General features: G+C 42.0%; 1 protein-coding gene across 1 annotated transcript; it reads right to left on the bottom strand.

Annotated features, from left to right (window-relative positions):
* Positions 1 to 16,483: 16,483 nt before the first annotated feature.
* On the bottom strand, positions 16,484 to 25,758 carry LOC117509871 (natterin-2-like). Its single transcript, XM_034169500.1, has 2 exons — positions 25,698 to 25,758; positions 16,484 to 17,717 (listed from the first exon to the last, which is right to left on the bottom strand). The coding sequence occupies exons 1-2, from the start codon at positions 25,756 to 25,758 to the stop codon at positions 16,648 to 16,650; spliced, it is 1,131 nt and encodes a 376-aa protein (XP_034025391.1). The 3' UTR covers positions 16,484 to 16,647.
* Between the last annotated feature and the right edge of the window lie 218 nt (positions 25,759 to 25,976).

Below are 25,976 nucleotides of genomic sequence, written 5' to 3'. Positions count from 1 at the left end.
ATAAATAAACATGACTTTGACGGACGACTGAACCTGATCAGCATACAAAAGCTGAAGAAGGATTTAGAACAGGAACATAAAGGTGATGAGAAAAAGATGCAGAAAGTAGGGGCAGATTTAGTGGCATTTTGGGAGGAAGAAGCAGAGAACAGACAGAAGGGAGCAGAGAAGCGACGATTAGAGAAAGCAAGGAAAAAGAAAGCTGTAGGTAAGGCAGAAGAAGATGTATAGTAATACATTACTATTACTATACATTTGACATTTCAGAAGAAGATGCTGCAGGATGGGGTAAAGATGTCGTCTTGCAAGCGACAGCCCTACTAAAAAATCCTGAACAACAGATGTCACCACCTGACCTGCATGTCACAATGTGGCATAAAGATCCTCCAGGTCCGGGTGGTGACTATGAAACTAAATTGAAAAATGTTTCACCTGTGAAGCTGACAATGACCGATTTGATTCATGATGGCAACTCAACAGCTGTCATAACAGTGACAGGTGCCACTGAAGATGTTTTAAAATTGAGATTCACAGGTATGCCATTACATGTGTCACTTTGTAAGCCATATTTGACAGAATGGCAAGAATTGGGACTGACAGTCATAACAGCTTTGTCAGCCACTGATTGGAGCAGAGTTGGACCACGAACGGAGTTCAGTCCATCAACTAAATTGTATAAAGTGCCAGTTAATGTCTCATTGGTGCTGACAGCCGGAACACATATTGATGTGTCCACTTCACAATCCTGAGTGTTTCAGTTGAGTCCTGAAGAGGATGATCTTCTTTCTTCAGTACCATCAGGCTTATGGACAACAGGTCCTTCAGACGTAGGACTGATAAAAAATGCACAACCTGTAGTTATAAGGCCAAAAACAGAATACAGACCATGTGTAAGACAGTATCCATTGAAACCTGATGCAATTGACGGAATCAGGCCAGTAATAGAGGATTTATTAACAGCAGGAGTAATAGTGCCATGTCCAGATTCACCATGTAACACACCCATATTTCCTGTAAAAAAGGCTCCGCCCTCAGTGGGATGGAGAATGATTCAAGATCTGCAGGCAGTAAATGCTGCTGTGATTAAAAGAGCACCATGCGTCCCAGATCCACACACCTTGTTAAATTCGCTGAGACCAAATTCTAATAGTTTCTCAGTAATTGACATAAGTAATGCATTTTTCTCTGTGCCAGTACACCCAGATAGTCAATTCTGGTTTGCTTTTACCTTTAAAGGACAACGATATACATTCACCAGATTACCGCAGGGTTACGCAGAGAGCCCAACTATTTATTCTCAAGTCATGTCAGCATGTTTAGCCAATTTCGTTCCACCGGCAGATAGCCAACTATTAGTGTATGTTGATGACATTTTGATTGCCTCTGACACACGAGAAAACTGCATAACTGACACAGTAGCATTATTATGTTTCTTATTTGACAATGGCCACAGAGTGAGTAGAAACAAAGTTCAGTTGTGTAGGGATAAAGTAAAATATTTAGGACATGAGTTATCAGCCACAGGGCGTACTATCCTGTCTGACAGGAAGGAAGCAATTTTGCACGCTCCAAAACCACAAACCAAAAAGCAGATGATGTCATTTCTTGGATTGACAAATTACTGCAGGGCATGGATTCCTTGCTATGCAGAGTTGACTAGTCCACTTTCTGATTTGATGTACAAAGATGATATTTCAATGTCAACCGTGTTGGAATGGAACAAAGATGCTGAGGAAGCCTTTGTAAAAGTAAAACAAACATTAGTGTCATCCACAGTTTTGGCACTACCAGATTATAGTAAACCATGGCTCAAAATTAAGGCCAGTTGCCTACTACTCATCTAAATTGGATGCAGTGGCAAGTGCTCTACCACCATGTGTACAGGCTGTTATTGCGGCCTCTATGGCTGTTCAAAGTAGCAGTAATGTTGTTCTATTCCATCAGCTGACATTGAAAGTTCCACATGCAGTTTCTGCACTTCTGTTGCAGACAAACATGAGCCTTTTGTCCCCAGCAAGACATCTTTCGTGCATGTCCTTGCTGTTATCACAACCACACCTTACGGTAGAGCGCTGTACAACATTGAATCCCTCCACATTGATACCTTTACCTGAGGATGGTGAGCCGCACAATTGTCTTGATGTAGCAACAGTCTGTACGAAAGCATGCCCAGACCTCCAGGACACACCCATCCCAAACAGTACAATTGTGTATGTGGATGGTTCTTCCACTAAAAATGTTTATGGACAAACACAATCTGGATATGCTGTTGTCACAAATTCAGAAGTATTGGATTCGGCTTCATTGCCATCGTCGTTTTCAGCACAAGCAGCTGAATTAGTTGCTTTAACTGCAGCTTGCTATCTGTTTAAAGGTACGGCTGTATCAATTTATACAGACAGCCAGTACGCTTTCAGCACAGTGCATGTGTTTGCAAAACTGTGGGAGGAGTGTGGAATGGTGACATCATCTGGAAAGCCAGTGACTCATGCCACTCTCCTAACTGCCCTACTGCAAGCTGTGAAGTTGCCTCAACAAATTGCTATATGCAAATGTGCGGCTCACACCAATGGCTCTGACAGTGTTTCAAAAGGAAATGATTTTGCTGACAGAGCAGCAAAAGAGGCAGCAGCAGCTTCTTCTATTTTTGTTGTACAGGAAACTACTCCAGATTTGCATTTAGGTCATACACTGCTTGCTGACATGCAACAGCAGGCAACTGACAGAGAAAAACAAATGTGGATAGCTAAAGGAGCTACGTATGCAAATGACTTGTACGTATGACCACAAAAGAAACCCATATTGCCAAAAAATATGTTTAAATGGGCAGCTATTATGAGCCATGGCGTGACGCATGTCTCATCAGGGGGTATGATATCGCAATTGCAATCTATTTTTTGTCTTTATGGGTTTGATGCATATGCAAAACAGCATTGTAGAGCATGCATGATATGTGCAAAACACAACTCACAAGGCAATTTGAGACCCCAAAGAGGTAAATTTCCAACACCACAATATCCCTTTCAAGTGATTCATATGGATTATATACAGCTGAGTAAACATGAAGGGAAGGAATTTTGTTTAGTCATAATTGATGCCTTCTCAAAATGGGTAGAATTGTTCCCTACAAAACATGCAGATTCACTTACAGTGGCTAAAGCATTATGCAAAGACATCATCCCACGATTTGGAATACCAGAAACAGTCTATTCAGATAATGGAGCGCATTTTGTTAATACAATAGTGCAATACGTAGGAGAAGCGCTACAGGTTAATCTCAAAAATCATTGTGCTTATCATCCACAAAGCGCCGGATTAGTGGAAAGGATGAATGGAACAGTAAAAAAAAAAACAGACTTAGAAAGACAATGGAGGAAACAGGCAGACCATGGACGTATTGTGTAGATTTGGTAAAAATGTATATAAACATAACTAGTACCATGGGGTTGACACCGTATGAAACATTGTTTGGCAGAAAATATCGATTGCCATATTATGGACAAATTTGGGATGTACCTGAGGAAGCCAATTTGGCGGATTACATGAGAAAAATGTTAGAAGGACAACGAGGGAGAGTTCCAAACACCCTAAAGTGGTACCTGGAGACTGGGTGTTGATAAGAAGCATCAAGAGAAAACACTGGCATTCACCTAAATGGGAAGGGCCCTATCAAGTACTACTCACAACACCCACAGCTTTGAAAATTGGGGAAAGAAGTACATGGATTCATTTAACTCACTGTAAGAAAGTCATTTCTGCAGACACAGACAAACAGTAAGAACAGTAGGACAAGACTAGTAATAGTGTGTGAGCTTGGTGTTAAGATCCAGGTTAGACACGAAAGCTAGCAGAAGACATTAAGAAGCCACTGTTCTGAACATAGGTGTGCTGTAGTGTGCAGAAATGGCGAAAGAAAAAAATAAAAAGAACGAGGGTTTCTGGACCCCACGGACAGTCCTTGTTATGCTACTTTTCTTTTTTGAATTGGGATTATTATTAAAAGCCATGAGCACGGGACATGATAATAAGGATCACATCCGCAGATTGCAGAGACCAAAAAGAAGTAACGAAGACCCCAGTCCGATAATAAATGCCACAGTACATAGCTGTGATGGGAATAATGCGTACCGATTTGGTGTACAAGCCTGCATTCCTAGAAATACTTCTGTGATCATCTCTGTACCATATAGTGCTCTTACCCATGGAATGCCGGATGGTGACAGAGGGACTAATTACGGAAATAGTTTCTCATGGTATATGACCAACGATCAACAAGATAGGAGATGGGAAACGTTGGTAGCCGATGAATGGAGTAGATGGACACCAAGATGGGCACAAACCGAGTGGGCTAAGTACCAGAGTCAAATTCTCAAAATGTATCAAACAGATGATAAGCTGTTTATAGTGGTGAATACCACAGAAAAAGGAACCATATTCCCACCTGATATAGAGGGAGACTGTTGGTTGTTCCTCCTTTGGGTATACAAACCAGGAAAAGATCCGTATTTCCATTTTTTCCTCTGTGAAACAGATAGAGTACAGCAACCAATATTGACAGAATTGAGTACGTCAAAGGGGGTGTCCATACAAGCAAAGGGGGTGTCCATACAAGCAAAGGGGATGTCCGTACAAAGCACAAAAGACATGAAGGCAGATGACTGGTTCCTAGTAACTACAGGGATTAGTGGACAAAATAACAATTGGCTTCTAATGGCAGAACAAGCAGGACTAGCTGCAAAGAAGGACTGTATTGTATGTATGGGACCCAGACCTATATTACAGGTAATACCGGCAGCATTACCCAAAGACTGTCTACTGACTGCTATGACACAGACATACATTGCGGCAAACAACAATTGTTCTAAGTGGGACAAGATCTATCCAGTGACCAAATTGACTAAGATTAAACCTTTATTCTCAAGCAAAGTTGGGCATGCTAACCATACATGTGTACATTTGACAGGGACAAGTAAGACTTTGGGTAGCTTAAACCACACCGCCTGGTGTAAGAATGTGGTCCATAGTACTCCCACATTCAAACCTGTCGGGAGGAGTGACGTATGGTGGTGGTGTGGGGATAACAGAATCTTTGACAGACTGCCACGAAATGTGTCAGGTTATTGTGCATTAATATCATTACTGTTACCAGTTGAAGCCATACCCATGACCCCTGAAGACGTTACGACATATGCAGCCTCTCTTATTCCTGAAGATTGGCAGAAAGGCATAGCCAGACATAGAGTAAAAAGAGATTGGAAAGGAGTGGGAAATCCAACATATATTGACGCAATAGGAGTCCCCAGGGGAGTGCCTGACGAGTATAAACTGGTTGATCAAATAGCAGCTGGATTCGAATCTTCCATCTGTTGGTGGTGTTCAATTAATAAAAATGTGGACAGAATAAACTACATCCACTACAATGTACAGAAATTAGGAAATTGGACTGAGGAAGGATTTAAGGCTGTCCATTCACAGTTAGAAGCCACGTCCCTTATGGCCTTCCAGAATCGTATTGCTCTGGATATGTTGTTGGCAGAGAAAGGAGGTGTTTGTGCCATGTTCGGAGAACAATGCTGCACATTCATTCCCAACAACACGGCTGCAGACGGCAGTCTCACTCAAGCCATTGACGGGCTGAGGACGTTGAACAGGAAGATGAAAGAGCACAGTGGAGTAAACACCGAAGGCTGGGATTGGTGGCTGGAAGGGATGGGAAAATGGAGGTCTTTGATTTCTTCACTATTAGTGTCTATAGCAGTATTTGCTGCAATTCTAACATTGTGTGGATGTTGTTGTATTCCATGTCTCCGAGGCCTTGTAAATAGAATGATAACCACAGCAATAAGTCCAGGACCAGGAGGGGGTCCGGCATCATATCCACTTCTGGGGACAGACGACGAGGAGGAGGACGATGGCTCTCCTGATCTGTACCCAGACCAATGGAAGTATGATGACCCAGACACCGATGATGGTGACAATGATGACATCACCTCTGGGGTGTAAGCCTATAGAGAGAACATACCATGATGAACCTCTTAGTGAAAATCTCAAAAAGAAGTGCTAAGCTGAGTGATGCCTACTGTATGTTTAACAGGCGATAAACAGGAGGGGAATGTTAAAGATTTTGTATATATGTTATCACTGTTAAACATTTGTACATTTGTCTTCTTTCTCATGAGAACGGTGTTGTGCTGTTTTGCACTTCACCCTGAGAATGTACGTGTTATTCAACCTTGTTTTACATTTGTCTTCTTTCTCATGAGAACGGTGTTGTGCTGTTTTGCACTTCACCCTGAGAATGTACGTGTTATTCAACCTTGTTTTACCTTTGTCTTCTTTCTCATGAGAACGGTGTTGTGCTGTTTTGCACCTGTCTTAACGCAATCCTGAGAATTCAATTTTGTTTTAGCACTCTGGGGTCAATCTGAGCTGGGAATGAAGAGCTGGATGTACTTATTATTATAATATAACTTTGTTTTCGCAGCCTCTAACAACTGGGAGTAAGAGAACGTTTTGACTGTTGTGATGCTTAGTGTGAAGGAGTGTGAAGGACAGGACACTTCAGGCAGATGCAGAACAGCTGATAACTGCAACAGACGAACGAGATGTGCTGACCTGTGTAAAAGAAAGTGTTCTTCCTTACAGCTGCACTTATTGACGTATGCGTTTATGTTACGGGAAGAAACTTGTCTTGCGTCATCACCCCCACCCTTAGGACAAGTTTTTTTTTATGTGATGAGGGCTTCTCTAATAAAAAGAGCGGGAGAGCAGGCCAGACTTTAGTGTAGCCTTGGTGTACAGCCTGGCCGCACTCCGCGCGTGATTGATTTGACTTTCTGTCTCACTGGTGTTTCTTGACTCTGTTTGTCTTATCAAAGGTTTTAAGAATGTTTGGAGGAGAAAATACCCAACACCAGACTCAAAGGGGTGAGTCTCAGCTTGGCCATGCCACAGACATAAATTACAGAACAATTCACAAAACGAATATACAGGAAATGCACATAAGCCTGACTGCAGTCCAGTCCTGTCACCCCTTGAAAATGTGTCAGGCATTATGAAGCACAAAATACAACAACAGAGACCCCAGACTGTAGAACAACTGAAGTCATGCATGAAGAAAGAATGGGAAAGAATTCCACCTACAAAGCTTCAACAATTAGTGCCGTCAGTTCCCAAACACTAATTGAGTGTTGTTAGAAGGAAAGGTGATGTAACACAGTGGTAAACATACCACTGTCCCAGCTTTTTTGAAACATGTTGCAGGCATCCATTTCAAAATGAGCAAATATTTGTACAAAAACAATAAAGTTTATCAGTTTGAACTTTAAATATTTTGTTCTTGTCTTGTATTCAGTTGAATATAGGTTGAAGAGGATTTGCAAATCATTGTATTCTGTTTTTATTTACATTTTACACAATGACCCTGAACCATCCCTTAGTTATGCTGTTATAGACGTAGACTGCTGGGGGGTTCCCATGATGCACTGTTTCTTTCTCTTTTTGCTCTGTATGCACCACTCTGCATTTAATTGTTAGTGATCGATCTCTGCCCCCCTCCACAGCATGTCTTTTTCCTGGTTCTCTCCCTCAGCCCCAACCAGTCCCAGCAGAAGACTGCCCCTCCCTGAGCCTGGTTCTGCTGGAGGTTTCTTCCTGTTAAAAGGGAGTTTTTCCTTCCCACTGTAGCCAAATGCTTGCTCACAGGGGGTCGTTTTGACCGTTGGGGTTTTACATAATTATTGTATGGCCTTGCCTTACAATATAAAGCGCCTTGGGGCAACTGTATGTTGTGATTTGGCGCTATATAAAAAAAAATTGATTGATTGATTGATGTCCCAACTTCATTGGAATTGGGGTCATGCTCCCACCAATTCATTGAAGGCTACGCAGACCTGGCAAAACCATTGACAGACCTGCTAAAGAATGACACACCGTTCCTATGGGGCGAACCCCAAGCACAAGCCATGAGGTCCTAAGAGACAAACTTTGCTCATCCCCATGTCTACCATACCCTGATTGCGGCAAAGTATTCCACCTAGAGGCGGGATTCTCCAATCAATGCTTGAGTGCAGGACTGTACCAAATGCATGACAAGGATAAAAGAGTGGTCTTGTATGCAAGCAAAATCCTACAACCACTGGAAATTAAGTTCACGGATTGTGAAAAAGCCCCACTTGCAACAGTTTGGGCAGTCAAACTCTTCGCGAACTATCTCGGTGGACAAAAGTAATTGTTGAAACGAACCATCAACCAGTGACATTTCTCAACAGTCAGAGACTAAAAGAAGGTGTGGTAACAAACTTACAGGTTGCCACATGGTGGTTGACGCTGCAAAGCTTCGACATGGAGGTGCGATATGCACAAAGCTGTAAAACTCCTTTGGCCACAGGGTTAGCTGCTTGCCAGCGGTGCACTGAAGACACGCTGACTGCAGTCCCGTTGAAAGAAAGTGTGCTTCCACCCTACTCCCCCAACCATCACTACTTCGACCAGAACACCTGCCAAGGCCTGATCACAGCGTACATGGACGGCTGTTTGTTTCACCACAAAACAGTCGTCTGAGCCAGAGTAGGGGCTGCATGGATCAACAACACACCACACAAACCAACTGGGACCACAATCCTCCCAGTATGCAGAAATAGCTAGCATACTCATACCCTGCCAGTTAGCCGTGGCACAAAACCTAAAAACATTTATACTGTGCACAGACTCAAACTATGCACACCTCAGCTTTTCATGCCATTTGCCAGGCTGGAAATGCAACAGATTTGTGACTACTAACCGGAATCCAGTCAAACACAAGGAATTTGCGGCCTGTGACCATTTAATGTCACATGACCTCCAGATATAAAAAGGAAAAAGGTCAGAGGTCACTCCCACACGCCAGGCCAAGTCAAAGAGCTCAACGACTTGACCAACACTCTAGTCAAGCAAGGCACTCTTGACGGCACACTGTGGACATTTAAGGAGTCACTTTTTCCCCACCCACCTGGCCCTACTGTGTGCATAGTGTGACCCACTCCAGGGCCACTACTGCAAACCCTGATGTAGTCCTTGCCCACACAACAGCATCTGTCAGCCCAGCCTTCTCCGATCTGGCTTCGCTCCAGGCCCTTGATGCTACCATCAACAAGATGGTGCAACATGTTGCAAGTCCTCAAACTCACCCACTGACTGAGAACGATTTTGCTTCCATCCCCTACTTACAACACCTCTACCGCACTCGCGGCAACATGAAAGTGCTCAGTGGCCTCTTGGTCCATGCTTCTGAGAACCTCCCTTCACCTGCATTCGTGGTTCCTCGTAACCACTGGGGTGATGCTGATGGACGGGCACGATTTGGCATGTGCAGGCCACCGAGGGAAAAAGCAACATACAACACAATATGACAGGTGGCGTACTGGCAAAGCATGCAGAAGGATGTAAGCGATTACATCAAAGGCTGCTTGGTCCAACCTGCAAAACCACCTCACAGAGCTCCCTTACAGAAAAGCGGCATTTCCTCCCTATGGTCAGACCTGCGTATTGACTGGGTAGGACCACTCACAAAGTCGACAAGAGGAAACAAGTATTTCCTCACAGTTACATGTGACTTCACCAAATGGCTGGAATGTCTACTGGCTCGCAATGACACCGCCCTGACAACAGCTTATCTGATGATGAACCACATCTTCTCATGATGTGGACTGCCTATCCGTATAAACTCGGATAGAGGAACCCATTTCACCAGCGAAGTCATGCAACAGCTCTGGCAAATGCTGGGAGTGAATGCAAATTTCCACATCAGCCACCACCCACAGTCATCCGGACAGGTGGAGAGAGCTAATCAAACTGTGCTGACCATCCTGCGGAAATATGTTGCAGCCAACCACAAAGACTGGGATGTGAAACTTCCCCTGCTTCTCATGGCCATCAGGGCGACCCCTCACGAATCAATGGGGTTCTCCCCCTTTCAGATGTTGACAGGCCGACAGATGACGCTACCCCTCCATCTGCTGTATCAGCTAGGAGAAGCAAACATTGCGACAGCATACACGGACCAACAATACATGACTGAACTAACTGAAGATCTGAAATCCACCTTCTCCTTTGCTCAAAAACACTTAGACAAAAGTGCAGAAGGCTGAAAAACGTACTTTTACCAGAAGGCATCCCACCACGAAATCCAAGTGGGGGACAAGGTGTGGTACTCCTCATTCAGACAACCTGGCCAGAACACAGCTAGACTGACCCACAAACTCCTACCCCGCTGGACCAGACCGCATTTGGTAACTGACAAAGTCTCTGCCATCATATACCAAATCAAGGTCAGCAAGGGTCAAAGAGAACCAGTTTTCAAGTGGGTCCACCACAACCAAATAAAGCTGGACAAAAACCCCATGGGACTCGCTGAGGATAGAACCTAAAAGGACCAATAGAACCTAAAAGCCACACATTAGGTTGAGAAGATGCAAAGTAGGAATATCGGCACCTGCCGCATCCCAAACAATTGATCCACCCTGATCATGTCGAACTACCAAAGTCACTCCACCTTCCCGACGGGAAAAATAAGACAAATAACGTGACCTCACCAACACGGCAATAGTGGGGGTGAGCCACCACATAAGCCAGACAGTTGGGTGCACGACATCCCTCAAAGGCCAAGAGATCAAAAATGTTTTCCTTTAAAAGTGACAGCCTAACGCTCGAACCGATAATTGGTCAGATAAGTCAAACTCTGTGCTGTAAGCTAGGAAAGAAAACATTTCCAATATGTCTAAAGACAGACTTCTAATCATGTTTGTTGTGTTTGCCAGGATGATCTGGCTTGTGATCCTGCTGTTCCTCGGTGCAACCGTCGACAACACCTTCTCAGACGTGGTTGAAGTCGGACCAGAATCGGGCAATGTCCTAAAAGACCAGCCTGGCGTATTAATAATGTAGGGCTGCTTGCACATGCAGAGGGTGTTTGTTTGGCTTGACCCATGGAAGTGTACAGGACCAATTTCATGAGTACTTCAGTAAATCTGGTCTCCTGGACATGTAGCCAGCCGGTGGACCAAGTCTGTCCTGAAACCTGCGGCCCACATCCTATGCCAGATAGAGAAGTTCACTGTAACACAGGCCGAACTGAGTGGACTCAACAAACGAGAGAAGAGGTTCATTGGAGGTCTGCTAATGGCAGCCTCAGCTATAGCATCCCTCTTTAGCTTTGGCTTATCAGCTGTTAACATCGTGACATTGGCCACAATAAAGAGACACATTAGTGAGCTTCAAGAGGCAATCCCTGCGATATAAACTCAGCTTCACCTACAATGAGAAGGTCTAGAGACCATCGGACAAACTGTATGAGACACCATGGTAATCCTTAACACCCATACCAACGTACTCAAAAATACAGTAGGTGTACTTGATCAGCTAACGTCAGTGTTGCAGGAAGACAACGCACACACACAGATGTTAGGTATGCTCATGGCAGACATGACCAGGGATATCGGGTCTTCAACAGCCTCGACGTCGGTTGGATTCCACCTTACTTTGTCCCTTTATCATTGGTCCAACAACTTATAGAGTCTGCAACCCATAGCATAGACACACCACTACAAGCCCACCTTGCATACACACTGGGCAGTTCAATTCCAATCTATGTGGATCCAGAGACTCTGGAAATAGCGTTTCTAATTAACCTGCCCATCGTCACTACCAAAAACATCTACAAGCTAAAGAATATCGTGAACATAGGCCTTTGGCAAGGAGACACTCATCTTATGGTGGCTTTCAACGGCGCTAACCCTGAGTTGTATTTGGTCCCAAATCTCAAAATGTGCACTGTCACTAAGGACATCCATTACCTGTGCCCCAGCAAACCTTTTATTCGGGACAACATCGCCGGCATCTGTGACCTCAAAACCCTTACCGGGCCGACTCACTGTCCAATGACCTTCATGCCATTTTGCCAGGTCATGGACACTCAGGTAGAGATAGTGGGGTAACGGTGACAAGTCAAAACCCCAGAAAAATCAGCCACCCTAGTGTATGACCGCCATGACACCTCAACTCATCTCATACTCACCTCAAAGACCGTATAGGTCACTGTTCCAGAAAATGTTCTGCTCCGCATTGGTGAGATATCCCTCTACCACCTGCATCCCAACCAATACAAAGGATTGAAGTGTCTGACTTTTATAACCAGACAGCTATTGAACTAGACCTTTCTTACAGTAGTAAGAAAAACTATTTTGTTCTGATTTTCATTGTTGATTGATATGTTACTGTCACTGAGTATGATCAATAGTTTCAGTGTTGTGCAGTGCTTGGTAGGTTTATAGCCACTTCTAACACAACTTTGACCTAATTTTTTCCAAGGTAAAAATTTGTGGAATGGGAAACCAGTGTTGGCGGAGGTTTGAGCTCTATGAGCGAAGTGCTCTAGATCATCTTTGAATCAGTCTTCAAACTTGTTTCTCAAACTGGATTTCCCGGATTCATCTCATTGTGACTTTTGGTGCAGCAATATTTGCTGACATTTTTTTACCAGAGGAAGTGTGAGATGAAAACACATCTAAAATGTCTTTTTAAAAAGTTGTGTATTTCATATGTTGTGAGTTTGTACTTGTATATCGGCATTGGTCAATCTGATGGAGACCTGTGGTGGACCAGTTACTTCTGAGGGTGTCACATATGACCACTAACTGAGTGTATTCTGAGACTAAAACATTGCCAGTCCTGGGGCCTGAATTACAAAGGGCAGTGGTGGGCACAGATAACTAAAAAATTAACTTTGATAACAGATAATCAGATAACTGAAAAGTTATCTTTGATAAAGATAAACCGATAAACCACCCAAAAATGTATCGGACGTTACAGATAACCGATAAATTCCAGTATTGTCTCTGGTACATTTGCAACTACTAATAAACTGAATTTGATTTTTAACACCACAATCGCTTTTGGAAGCATCAAAAGTGATAAAAGACCCAAACGATGAACCCGCCCTTCAATGTTTGAACATCCTGCCCCCTGCTGGAAACTCTTGTTTACTACACAGCTTACAGCACAGAAGCACCCTGAGAGCAGCCACAAAGCCAGCTCTCTACCAATCACAATGCTCCGGTCAGGCGGAGGTCTTGGAAAATAAAAGTTAATGATCTTCTGCGAGCAATGGACTCGGATACTACTACAGTATTGGTGTTGCTGGATCTCAGTGCTGCGTTTGACACAGTTGATCATCATATTCTACTTGATAGGCTAGAAAACTTTCAGGATTACTGGAACTGCTCTTGCGTGGCTGACGTCTTATCTGTCTGGTCGTTCCCACTGTGTTTTGTGCAACGACACTACCTCAGACTTTAGGGGCATGACGTTCGGGGTTCCGCAGGGATCCGTTCTGGGTCCCTTGCTTTTTTCCCTGTATATGGCACCCCTTGGGAACATTTTGCAGCGTTTTGGGATTGCTTTTCATTGCTATGCTGATGACACTCAGTTGTATATGCCGATAGCTGCTAGAAATCCTGTCTACATAAAATCTTTACAGGACTGTCTTGCAGCAGTGAGAAGTTGGATGTCTAGCAACTTTCTACTTTTGAACTCTGACAAGACTGAAATGATGGTTCTTGGTCCAGCAAGACATTGGCATCAATTTGATGAGCTAGTGCTTAGCCTAGGTTCATGTGTTATACATCATACGGACAAAGTGAGGAACCTTTGGGTAATTTTTGATCGTACATTGTCCTTTGACCTCCACATTAGGGACACTACGAGGACTGCTTTCTTTCATCTAAGAAATATAGCAAAGATTCGTCCCATCCTGTCTCTGGCTGATGCTGAGACTCTGATTCATGCATTTGTCTCTTCTAGATTGGACTATTGTAATGCTTTGTTTTCTGGTTTACCACAGTCCAGCATCAGGGGTCTTTAACTGGTTCAAAATGCTGCTGCCAGACTTCTGACACGAAGCAGAAGGTTTGATCATATTATGCCTGTTCTGGAATCCCTTCACTGGCTTCCGGTCCCCTTGAGATCCGATTTTAAGGTGTTACTATTGGCCTATAAAATTGTTCACGGACTGGCGCCCCCCTATCTGGCCGGCCTGGTTGAGTCCTATGTGCTGGCAAGGGCTCTGCGTTCACAGGGTGCAGGACTATTGTGTGTCCCGAGGGTGAAGAAAAGGTGAGCAGGTTACAGAGCTTTCTATCACCGCACCCCAGCTCTGTGGAATGATCTGCCTGCGGTAATATGACAGTCGGACTCTGTGGAGACTTTTAAAGCCAGGTTGAAGACACATCTGTTCTCCCTGTTTTATCATTAATATTTTATATGATTGTGTGTCTTTTTTAAATTTATTTTATTTATTTTACTTCTTTTACCATTTATGGTTAAATTTTTTTTTATTGTGTTTTAATCTTATTTCATTTTATTCTGCTTTTAAATGTTTGTGAAGTGCCTTGAGGTGATTACTCGTGATTTGGCGCTATATAAATTAATAAATTATTATTATTATATTAACATCTCACGACCACCTCCTGATCGCTGAATGTATGGTTGAATGAAAATCAAACCTGTTTGATATTATTTTGGTCGACTGTCGTGAGTGTTTCCTACTGCTGAGGAGCAATATGCATCCAACCGCTTGCACTGTGCATGTGCGAACACCGCAGACCTGTCTTGTAATGTTTTTTTTTTTTTTTTTTGTCGTTTTGTTTTTAAACTTTGATGTCTCTCATCGAGAGTTTTTGTAAATTAAGTTTGAAAAAACTTAACTTGTGATTAAAAATATCATACAGCTCAGCTTCAGGAATGGCTCAGAGACTGGCGCTTTGCTTTATCAAAATTTTTTCAGAAACTGTGAGGCACATCGAAGTGGACACCATTCGAGAAATTCAGACGGTTTTCGTTGAAAATTTTAACAGCTGATGAGAGATTATGGAGTGTTACTGTTGCTTTAAGGACTCCCCACGGAGCCGCAGGGCGCGCCGCGCTCCGAGATAATCTGGTAACTGGTTGTATGGTTGGCCGGTTGTATGTACCGGTTCAAGGTTGGCTGATGTAATCGCACGTGATTCAAATCCATATAGTTTTTGAAAAAAATAAAAAGGACCTTTACTTTATTGACAGACCTCGTACTCCAGAAAATATGATATTAGAACTGACTGTTTCTTGTCTAAGTGGAATTTTTATTGTTTTATTTATTGGTTTGTTTATCCGCATTCCTAATGTTTCCTTTAAACTGTAAATTTTGTGTTTACTCTGTTTTTTTAGGTTTTTATGCCACTTTTTATATTATGTAACAGTATATTGGAAAACACTTTGAAGTATGTGTTGAAAATGCTTCATAAAAAATGTGATTATTATTGTTATTGAGGTGTTTGTGTGGCTCCGAAGACATGCAGGTTAGGTGGATTGGAAACTTGTCCATAGGTGTATGTGTGGGTGTGTCTGTTTGTTTGTCTGTTTGTGGCCCTGCGACAGACTGGCGTCCTGTCCTGGGTGTACCCCGCCTCGCGCTCTGTGGCTGCTGGGATAGGCTCCAGCCCCCCGCGACCCTTAATTGGACTAAGCGGTTGAAGATGAATGAATGAATGAATTGTCCGTAGGTGTTAATGTGTGAATGTGTTTGTTTGTCGATATGTAGCCCTGCGACAGACTTGCGTCCTGTCCAGAGGGTACTCTGATTCACTCCCTATGACTGCTGGTATAGGCTCCAGCCCCCTCACCCTTAATTGGAGGAAGCAAGTATAGAAAAAGGATGGATGGATTATTGAGACACATCTTTCACCTGGTTAATGTCAGTATCTGTGATGTCATTCTAAGAGTTAATCTGTTCTGCTTGTTCTCCAAATGAGAAGAAAACTGTTGGTCTGGGACCCATCTAAAGTCTGGAAATGGTTCAAGGTGTCAAAAGAAATCAAAAAAAGTCTTTCAGATGTTTAAATGTTTTATTCGAGAGAAGGAGTCAGTTATACAAACAGACTCATCATAATCTCTCACAACATAGAAGAAAGAGCAACAAGTGAAGCCCCGCCCCCGGCTTTTAAGTTTGTGGTTTCCAAAGATGGAGACACACGTGTAGGTTTCTTATTGGCTAAGCATCATCAGTACACTCTGACATCATCGTTCTCATTGCACAGCTTCTTATATCACCGAATCAAAAGCAATGTTCAAACTAAATAATTTAAACTTTACTGTGTCTTCAAAAGACGACAGTCAAAATGTCTTCATTCAAAACATTTGAAGGATCATTTCAGAATCTCTATTCTGACATTAAAATACAAATATTTTAATTCATACTGAGATACATCATTTTAAACACTTTCCATATTGTTAAAACACTTCATTGCATTTAAAATGATCATGATAAGAAGCAACATCTTATTTTACCAAACCATCAGAATGTGAACAATTTCATCATTATTTAGTAGCAGTAAAAATTGTATTTGACAAACCACAAGTGAAAATGACATTTTAATATTTTTCTTCAATGTAGAGTCAAAACAACATGCTTTTTTCACTCGATAATGTGCTATTTGAGGCAATATGTCAAAAGTTGATTTTTCAACAGCCTGCAGTGAGGAAATGTAAGAATGTAACTGTATGTGTGCTTTTATAAGAAGTCAGAATAAGTTACCACTTCTGTATTTTGCTAAAACAAAGAAGGGAAATATTTTCTTTTTATTTTCCAGCTGCTTTAGCAGGCTTTTTTAATTTTAACTTTGGGGGAGGTGTGCTTTTGGTGCTTGAGGCCTTTTCACAATCTTTCAAGTCACCTATGATGGTACATTGATCTATGACAGCGTGGGTTTCTGCTACCTGGGTCGTCCTATAGAACCCTTTGGTCGTTGTCTGTGTTTTCTTGCCACCTCGGTAGGTGCGGATCAAGGTTGCTGTGAAAGGGACGTCTGCTTTGTTCACCTGTGCAACCATACTGACAGTACAGGACTGTTTTGGTGGAACTGGCACTAACACAGAAACCATGTACGACTGAGTCTCAGTATTACTGGTTCCCTTAGCAAACTCCTTCGTTGCCTCCATGCCAATCTCAAGTGTTGCAGAGGCAACAAGAGGAACCCCAGCTGTGACAGTAGTTGTGACACCAAATGTGACTGAATTAATGACATCCCACCTGTCCTCTGTCATAATGTCTTTGGTGAGGGTAACTGTTTTTGTAACTTCGAGGCAGTGCTGGTTGTTGGCGGTAGATTTGCGCATGACTTCTGGTTTACCCTCAATGACAGGAACCCCTTCAGTCTGGAATTTCACATCTTTCATGGTTTGTTCAGTAACGTCTTTATTCATAGTCAGAGCCTGGTACGTCTTGGTCCAGGTCTCTGCACCGTTCCAAACATAATATAAGCAGTGGTTAGCTGGCTCTATTTTCCCGAGACCGTAATCACTCTTCCCTACATACATTTTATTTGTGCCGCAAGTACTGACTGCGTTGGCTGGCACTGAACCACCGTAACCGTCCTTCCACTCCAGAAGCTCAAAGTTATCTCTGTTCACCAGGATATAGCAGTTGCTAGAGGATGACATTTCTCGTGTTCCATAGGGGTAGTGGCACTTTGAATCCTTGGTGCTGTAGTAACCAGCTTGGCAAGCAGATTTGCAGACATACTCTGTGCGAGCCGGACTCACATAAGTGTTTCGAATCGAAACGGCTCCATCAGGCACAGATCCTTCACATTTCACCCAGTGTAGGTTGGTCTCATCATTGCTGGATCGAGCCACCCTTACTTTAAGATCTTTGGAGAGAAAGATACACAGACACACAGAACTACATTAAATCTCTTCATCTGCATTGACAAAAAAGACAAGATTTTGTAAATTTTGTCAACCAGAAAAATGATAAATGGTTAATATGAGAGAAAAGATCCCATTCAAGCTACAGTCTGACCTCAAACCTTCAGCAAAGGTGAGGAAGATCAAAATGATACAGTATCCCGAGTGTGTTCCTCTGCCAAGGCCCAGCAACCTGATTTAATCCTGCTCAGCTAACTCCAGCACAATATCATCAGTAGGATTCTCTTCATGTTCTGACTAATCCTGCTCTGCATTTATCATGACAGTGTTACTATGTTTGTTGTGAGTAATGTGCATTATCCCAAACAAATTAAACACATACGAGGTCTGTTAGAAAAGTATCCGACCTTTTTATTTTTTTCAAAAACTATATGGATTTGAATCATGTGCGCTTGCATCAGACAAGCTTGAACCTTGGTACGCATGCGTGAGTTTTTTCATGCCTGTCGGTTGCGTCATTCGCCTGTGGGCAGGCTTTGAGTGAGCACTGGTCCACCCCCTTTGTCGGATTTTTATTTTCAGTGAAATGGCTGAGAGGCTGCCTCTTTGCTCCATGAATTTTTTTTCAGAAACTTTTAGAGACAGCCAGTTGGAAACCATTCAAAAGATTCAGGTGGCTTTCGGTGAAGATTCTATCGGTATCACACGGATTAAAGACCATTAAAACTGGGTTAAAAACGGCCCACGGTGGTGGAGGGCGCATCGCGCCCCGAGCGGCCATCGACAGGCTGGAACGAGCAGATCACTTCCAAATTTAAGGCTCTGTTGATGCAGGACATCGTGTGACTAGCAGAGAAGTTTCAGAAGAGGTCAGGATCAGCACTTTATCGGCAAATTCCACTGTTAAAGGAGATTTTGTAATGAAAGACGTGCGGACGAATTCGCGCGTCGGGACGCAGCTGCTCACAGCCGCTGGACAAACAACACCTCCGTGTTGGAAGTCTCACAGGACAAGTTGGAACATGCCCAGCTGTTAAACAATTTCTCGGATACTCACTCGACTGAAAAGCCATCAAAAGCCGTCTGAATCTTCTGAATGGTTTCCAACACAGAGGTGTTTTTTTTTTGTTGTTGTTGTGCGCAATGAGTGGCTCCATGCCAATGCGCAAAATCCTCCGCACATCTTTCATTACAAAATCTCCTGTAACAGTGGAATGTGCCACAAAAGTACTATGTCCAGCTCTCTTGCCATTTCTGTGGTAGTCACACGATGTCCCGGATCAACACAGCGTTCAGTTTAGAAATGATCTGGTCGTTTCAGCCTGTCGATGGCCACTCGGTGCGCCGCACGCCCCCCGCCGCTGTGGGCCGTCTTTAAAAAGGTTTTAACACTCCTTAATCCATGTGACGCTGACAGAATCTTCACTGAAATCCATCTGAATCTTTCGAATGGTTTCCAACTGGCTGTCGCTAACAGTTTCTGAAAAAAAATTCATGGAGCAAAGCAACAGCCTCTCAGCCATTTCACTGACAAAAGAAATCTGATGGGAGGGGTGGACCAGTGCTCACTCAAAGCCTGCCCACAGGCGAATGACGCAACTGACAGGCGTGAAAAAACTCACGCATGCACACGAAGGTTCAAGGTTGTCTGATGCAAGCGCACATGATTCAAATCCCTATAGTTTTTGAAAAAAATAAAAAGGTCGGATAGTTTTCTCACAGACCTCGTATTAATACCAACAATATGTATCATGGAAACATGTTTCCACATTTTTGGTTGAAAGTGAATGAACAAAAATAAAATGGCTAAAATCAGTGTTTAGCAACATTTTTTTTCTCTCTTTTGTGGAAAAGTGCCAAGAATCTTGTGCAGTTCAACAGTGGAACTCTGTCTGAACCACAACTTCTGGTGCTGAAAAATTAAGCCAAAACAACGGTGCCAAAACCTGCAGTTCCTACAATGTTCACTTGAGGCTGGCTCCAAAAGTAAGACAGTCCCCATAGAATGCCATGTTGAAATGCAGCAGAAATAATTAGGGCTGAGATGATGAACGTATCCCCAATACGATATGTATCATGATGCTTCGAAATGCCATTCTACAACTATTTCCGTTTAACATTCCACTATATTGTGAAAGAAAAATTTAATTACAAACTACATTTTGAATCTTTTTTTTTAATGCACATTACATTTTTTTTATTCTTCCCCCGCAGGATAACCATAGTGCATAGTTGATGATTAAATAATGAAAGTACTTTTTGAATGGTTACGTGGCTAACCACTGAGCCACTGTGATACCCCTTCCCCATCCAAAAAAAAAAAAAAAAATATATATATATATATATATATATATATATATATATATATATATATATATATATATATATATATATATATATATATATATATATATATATATATATTATATACAATAAATGGAAGTAAAAGCACATAAACCATCTGCATAAAAGTATGACCTCTTTCATATGGGAGAATAAATCTTGTTGGATTGTCAGGACCCATCTCCAGAGAGTGCTGTGGGGAGCTGTCTTGCCTAATTTCCTTTTTTAAAGTTTTTGAAGTTTGAATTTTGAAGTTCAGTCACAATCTGTGCTCAGTGGTTGGTGCGGCCTTGCCCCTTCTTAGCAATAATTTAAGTCCAAATATAATGGTTAAAAACTCAGGAAGAACATGTGCCTCCTCAGGAGACATTTTGGGCTGCAGAGAACTTCTGTCCTGTCCACTATTAAGTGAAATCACATGTTCATTTCTTCTGGTTCCGAACTAACATTCACTTTTGGTCTAATGTGGGGATCTGTGCCATCTACAATCAATATGTAACTTGTTCCAAACCAGTGTTCTACCAAGGAACCATTTCCAAGTTACCACCAGATTAGGAGGTTTGTGCCACAAATATATGTAAGTAAATTATATATAAAGTATATATAAGTAACTTAGTGCACATAAACAATGTCAATTGTGTATGTGTTGTCTTTAATTCTGATGTGTGCCATTATTACAGTAAGCAAGTAATAATTGTGGACTAATTGCTGTCTGAGGTAACTTGAGTGTAAACATGATTTCTCCACTGTGAGATCAATAAAGTATATCTCATCTCAAATAATTCCTTTCCAAATAAACCCATAAAATGACTGTCATGCCTGGCCCAGTTCCAGGCTTACATCCGTATTTTTCCTCTTTATTTGGTTCATCTCCTTCTGCCCCAGCGTTGTTTTATTAATTGCTACTTTGATGATGTGGTTATTCTATGTTCTATTTTTGCTTTGTCACTTTGTTACTTCTATACTTCAGCCATGTTTCAGTTCCATTCTTGTTTTGTTCAGCCAGTCTGTGTTTTCATTGTTTATCTTTCAGTTATCATCTGCTTATTTTGCTGTTTTCATTTCGGTTGTACTTTTATATTGGATTTTGATTTCTTAGTCTGTTCCTGGTTAGTTTTTGCTTTAGTATTGATTTCCTGTTCAGTTCTCATGTAGTTTTTGTTTTCATGCTCATGTTTGATTTCAGTTCGTGTTTTTGTAGTTTTACATTCTGTGTTAGCTCTGTTCTTTGTTTGATCTCACGCCGTTATTTATGTCCTGCACCTGCTATTGTCTCAGTTATTCCTTCACTTATATCTGAATTATGTTCACTTCACTGCACCTGCCCCATGTCTTTGTCTTTCTTTGTTTCTGTCTGCTTTGTGTTTTCATTCACTCACGCTCTTGGCACCTGTTCACTTATCTTTGTCTATTACATCACTCCAGTTTGTGCACTCCCCTCTTCACAATCTTGACTGTGTGTTATCTTTGTTCACTAGCCACTTCTCCTTCTACATTGTTCCTCACGTGCACCTCGTTGACACCACCTGTCCCTCATTCCACACTAATTAGTCCACATGTAGTTAAACCCCACAGTCCTTCACTTCCCCGCCAGATTGTTGTCTTTGTACACTTTCCAGCACCCATTCACAGTCCTGATTTTTGTCTTGCCGTGTTCTGAACCTTGCTCTGTATTCTTCGACCACACCTCTCGCCTCATCCCAGATTTCGGTGTTTGCTTGTTCCTCCGAACCCTGCTCGTTTATTACTGCGTCTCAGCCTGACCCTGTTTATACCTCTGCCGTTCTGACTGATTACTTGTGTACCAAACCCAAGCCTGGATTAAAGACTATGATTTCCTCCACAACTAAGCCTAGTCTGGGAGTCTGTATTGCGAGTCAAGCTGCTCCTGGTGACGGGCTCCCGCCCATGACATGGCAACCATATCCTTCATTTTATCACAGATTGTAAAGGACTGCTATGGCATATTTATATCAATCGGCAACATCAATTCACACTCTGTGGAGAATTTGAAAAGGGCTTGAGACTCTGACCTTGGAGTAGTTCTAACAGAAGATCAACATGGTGCCATCTTAAATTTGGTACACATATCATTTGCACATTCACTAAGTATGGCAATTGAAAGTGGTCCACAGTTAATTTCAGTAATACTAAATTGGCAATAATTTAGCCAAACATAATCGCATCACGCCCTCGATGTAGAGTTTAACCGGTAGTCTTAATGCACGTATTCTGGCTGTGCCCGACTTTGATTCTTCTGAAATGGAAACAATGCCCCTCATCCTTCTCCCACTGGGTCAAAGATGTGATGTATTTCTTACATTAAAACATTAGATACATTGTGAACGTACCCTCTCAAATCGTTTTTGTAACATGGACGCCCATTCTGAGCTTTTATAACTCTCAACAAGAACCTCTTGATAAAGAGTAGAGCTGTTAAATGTAGCAGTGAGCACTCACCCTCGTCACCACCCCTTTTTTTTCCCTCTACAATCTGTAACCCTGTGGGTAGGTTGGGTGGGTAAAGTAGTAGGGGTAGGAACAGGGACCTAAATCTTCGACTGGATGAATAGTAAAGATTTGCATCTCAGGGTTGAGATGCAATACTTTGGCATTCTTATAATGTTTTCTTTTTGTTTTGCTTCAAAGTACACCATGCAAATCTTGAGTGCATGTGTATAAGCATATATATATATATATATATATATATATAGAGAGAGAGAGAGAGAGAGAGAGAGAGAGAGAGAGAGAGAGAGAGAGAGAGAGAGAGAGAGAGAGAGATAAGGCATTAACTATTTGCGTTATTTTTTTAATTTTTCCCCTATAACACGATAAAATAAATTGATCACAAAGATTAATAAAAAACGGCCCTTCACTTTGCAGTACCACACGGTCAGTCAGTGGGGGCAGCATTACGCCCATGTCCAGCATGCCACCAGAAAGAAGAAGAAGTGGCCCTTACCTGTGTTTACACGCTGCTGGTGCTACGTCAAGCTTGCGATGGAAAATAAAAAAGACACGCTGTTAAATGGAAAATTTCGCTTTAAGATACAACCAGATGGTGCTTTGGACAAGACAAAGGTGATATGTGTGCTTTGCAAAGGTGAATTCGATTACCACCGAAGCACTACATCACCTCAAGGCGAGGCATCCCGGTGTGTCACTGACCGCGGATGGAGGCAGCTTTCGCCAGTCTACATTGCAGGAGTTTGGAGTGAGAGGCGGGACCCTTTCCAGGCAAACCAAAAACAAAATAACAGAAGCTATTGCTTGTTGGGTATTGTTGAAGATGCAGGTCTGAGGGATTTGATTCAAGAGGCGTCTGAGGACTCCGCTTATGATTTACCCGGTAGGCAATCCGTAATGTCCAGAATAGAGAGAGAGAGGGATAGAGAGAGAGGTCCAGAGAAAGCAAAACGGCAAAGCATGTTAGAGAAAGCCCCCTTCATTGCTCTCATGGGAGATCATTGGACTTCTGTTAGCAATGATAACTATTTGGGTGTCACGGCTCACTTTATTGATGACAACTGGTGTCTACAATCCTTTGCATTAACACTGAGTAAGTCAAACGAGCACCACTATGCAGAAGTATGTGCGCAACACTTTCAGGCTGTTGCTCAAGAATGGAACATAGAGACAAAATTAACGACACTTGGGACAGACAGTACTCGGAACATGACTGCAGCTGTAAGACTACTTCCATAAGAACATCTGCCTTGCACTGCACACGCTCTACAACGCGCAATAACAGTGTCACTACATGACAGCGGATTTGATGCTGTTTTAGCCAAATGCAGAAAAATTGTCAGTCATTTCAAGCACAGCCCATCTAATGCACGAGAGTTGAATGAACAGCAAGTTGCACACATACAAAAAGAACCCCTGATTCAAGACGTGCCCACTAGATGTAACTCCACTTTACACATGATCAAAAGGATCCAACAAAACAAAGCACCAACAGAGACAACCCTGTCCCAACAGAAGGGCAACATCTCCATGCTAACTGAGTCTGAACTGTTAAAGCTGAAGACGTTGGAGGAGCTTCTTGAACCATGCAGGTGTGTTTTATTACAGTTTCAGTGTATTATGTTTGTATTTTATTTGTAATTAAATTAATTATTTGTAAGTTAATTATATTGAACAATTAAATTATGTAAAAAAATAGACAAAAGTGTGTGTGTGTGTGTGTGTGTGTGTGTGTGTGTGTGTGTGTGTGTGTGTGTGTGTGTGTGTGTGTGTGTGTGTGTGTGTGTGTGTGTTTTCAGTTGAAGTTTGTCTGTTGAATTAATACTGTTATTTTATGTCTGTTTTCACAGGTATGTCACTGAAACTTTGGGTGGGGAGCACTACATCTCCTGTTCTGTGGTTTTGCCAGCCTTCTGCCACTTGTTCAGAGTCATGGAGCCATCAGATGATGATACTGTCAACATCATAAAATTCAAAAAAGCTTTTTCTGAAGACCTGGCTCAAAGAAAGGAGAACTCCAATCTCACTTGGCTCAAGATTGCTACTACACTTGATCCCAGGTTTAAGGATTTAAAATGCCTGCCTAAACCTGAGGTGAAGTGTGGAATTCCTTAAGCACCCTCCTCAGAGATGATAGTAATGTCCAGGTCCATGGTGCGGAAACAACAGAGTGTGAAACTACAGAGGAATCACCACTAAAGAAGAGGAGAATGTCCATCTTTTTGGTTGCATCATCTGATTCAGACACAGATGAGGAATCTGAGTCCATTCAAACTTCATTGGACCGCTACAAATCAGAATCCAAAAGTGACCCGGATCAATGCCAGCTGGAGTGGTGGTCAAAAAGAAAGGACTCATACCCTAGACTAGCATATCTTGCCCGCAAATATCTCACATCACCTGCCACCACTGTGCCCTGTGAGAGGCTATTCTCCTCTCTGGCCACCTTCTTCAGAAAAAGAGAGCTGCTCTCTCTTCTACAAATGTTGAGAGACTGGTGTGTCTGAGTAGTTGGCTGAATGTAAAGGAGAAGTAGACTTGGTTTCCAAACTTAAACTAAAGTGTTTTTCAAGGTTATAAACTGCACTAATTAATGCACATGTTCTAAATCAAAAGATGAATGTATCACCAATGCACTTTTGTTAAGCTTTTCAGGTAAGCTGTAGTATTTAATTTCAGTTATTTAAAGTTCCATGTTTGCCAGAGGAAAGAGATGCTCTGAGGTTAGAAGATGTTGTAAATTTGCAAAACAAGCCAGTTTCAAGTTTATGTCGCAGCTTTTAAGTGTGACATAAAAGAAACAACTAAACAAAGCCCCCTTTGTGAAACTAATGACTTTGTGTATTTATTATAACTTGACTCAAAATGAGATTAATCGCGATTAATTTTTTCCAAATTTGCGATTAATTAGTTCATTTTAATTAATCGATTAACAGCCCTAATATATACAGTATATATATATATATATATATATATATATATAAACTCTGAAGTTAAATATGTGATGTATTTTCTTTTCTTGTGGGATAAAATCTGTGAAAATCAATAAAGATATGTCCAGTAATTGTTGTCAATAGGAAAAGAAAAAAAAAGATGCAACGTATCAGCAGTTTGTCTGCCTGATTTGCAGAAGTCATGATGTTCCCCTTGAAAAACCAACAGCCAATCTTTACCTTTCCCTGCACTGGTCCAGGACAGAAGCAGCAGGGTCACGAGCAGCACTGACGGATTCATCTGGAAATTCAACAGGACAAAAAAAAAAAAAAAGTATTTTTTTTATTTCCAGATTATCACATTAAAATAGTTTGGCAGCTGTTTTTTTCTGCAAAGCATCTTATTTTTTTAATTTCTGTGTCTGACATTCAGCCACATCAGTACAAAGTGATGCTCTGGACTCAAGTACATTTTCACAGAGAAACAGCAATTGAACCAGCAGCACTTTAATTGTTGCA

The sequence above is a fragment of the Thalassophryne amazonica genome, chromosome 5 (assembly GCF_902500255.1).
Source record: "Thalassophryne amazonica chromosome 5, fThaAma1.1, whole genome shotgun sequence".
NCBI lineage: Eukaryota > Metazoa > Chordata > Actinopteri > Batrachoidiformes > Batrachoididae > Thalassophryne > Thalassophryne amazonica.
Note: the sequence above shows the minus strand (reverse complement) of the source record. Positions and strands in the feature narration are given on the sequence as shown.

What these genes read in the sequence shown, in the direction of transcription:
- LOC117509871 (XM_034169500.1), bottom strand. Translation starts at nt 25,758, where the DNA reads ATGAATCCGTCAGTGCTGCTCGTGACCCTGCTGCTTCTGTCCTGGACC. An exon ending in CTGGACCAGTGCAGGGAAAG is followed by an intron (nt 17,718 to 25,697) that starts GTAAAGATTGGC and finishes TTCTCTCCAAAG; the next exon opens with ATCTTAAAGTAAGGGTGGCT.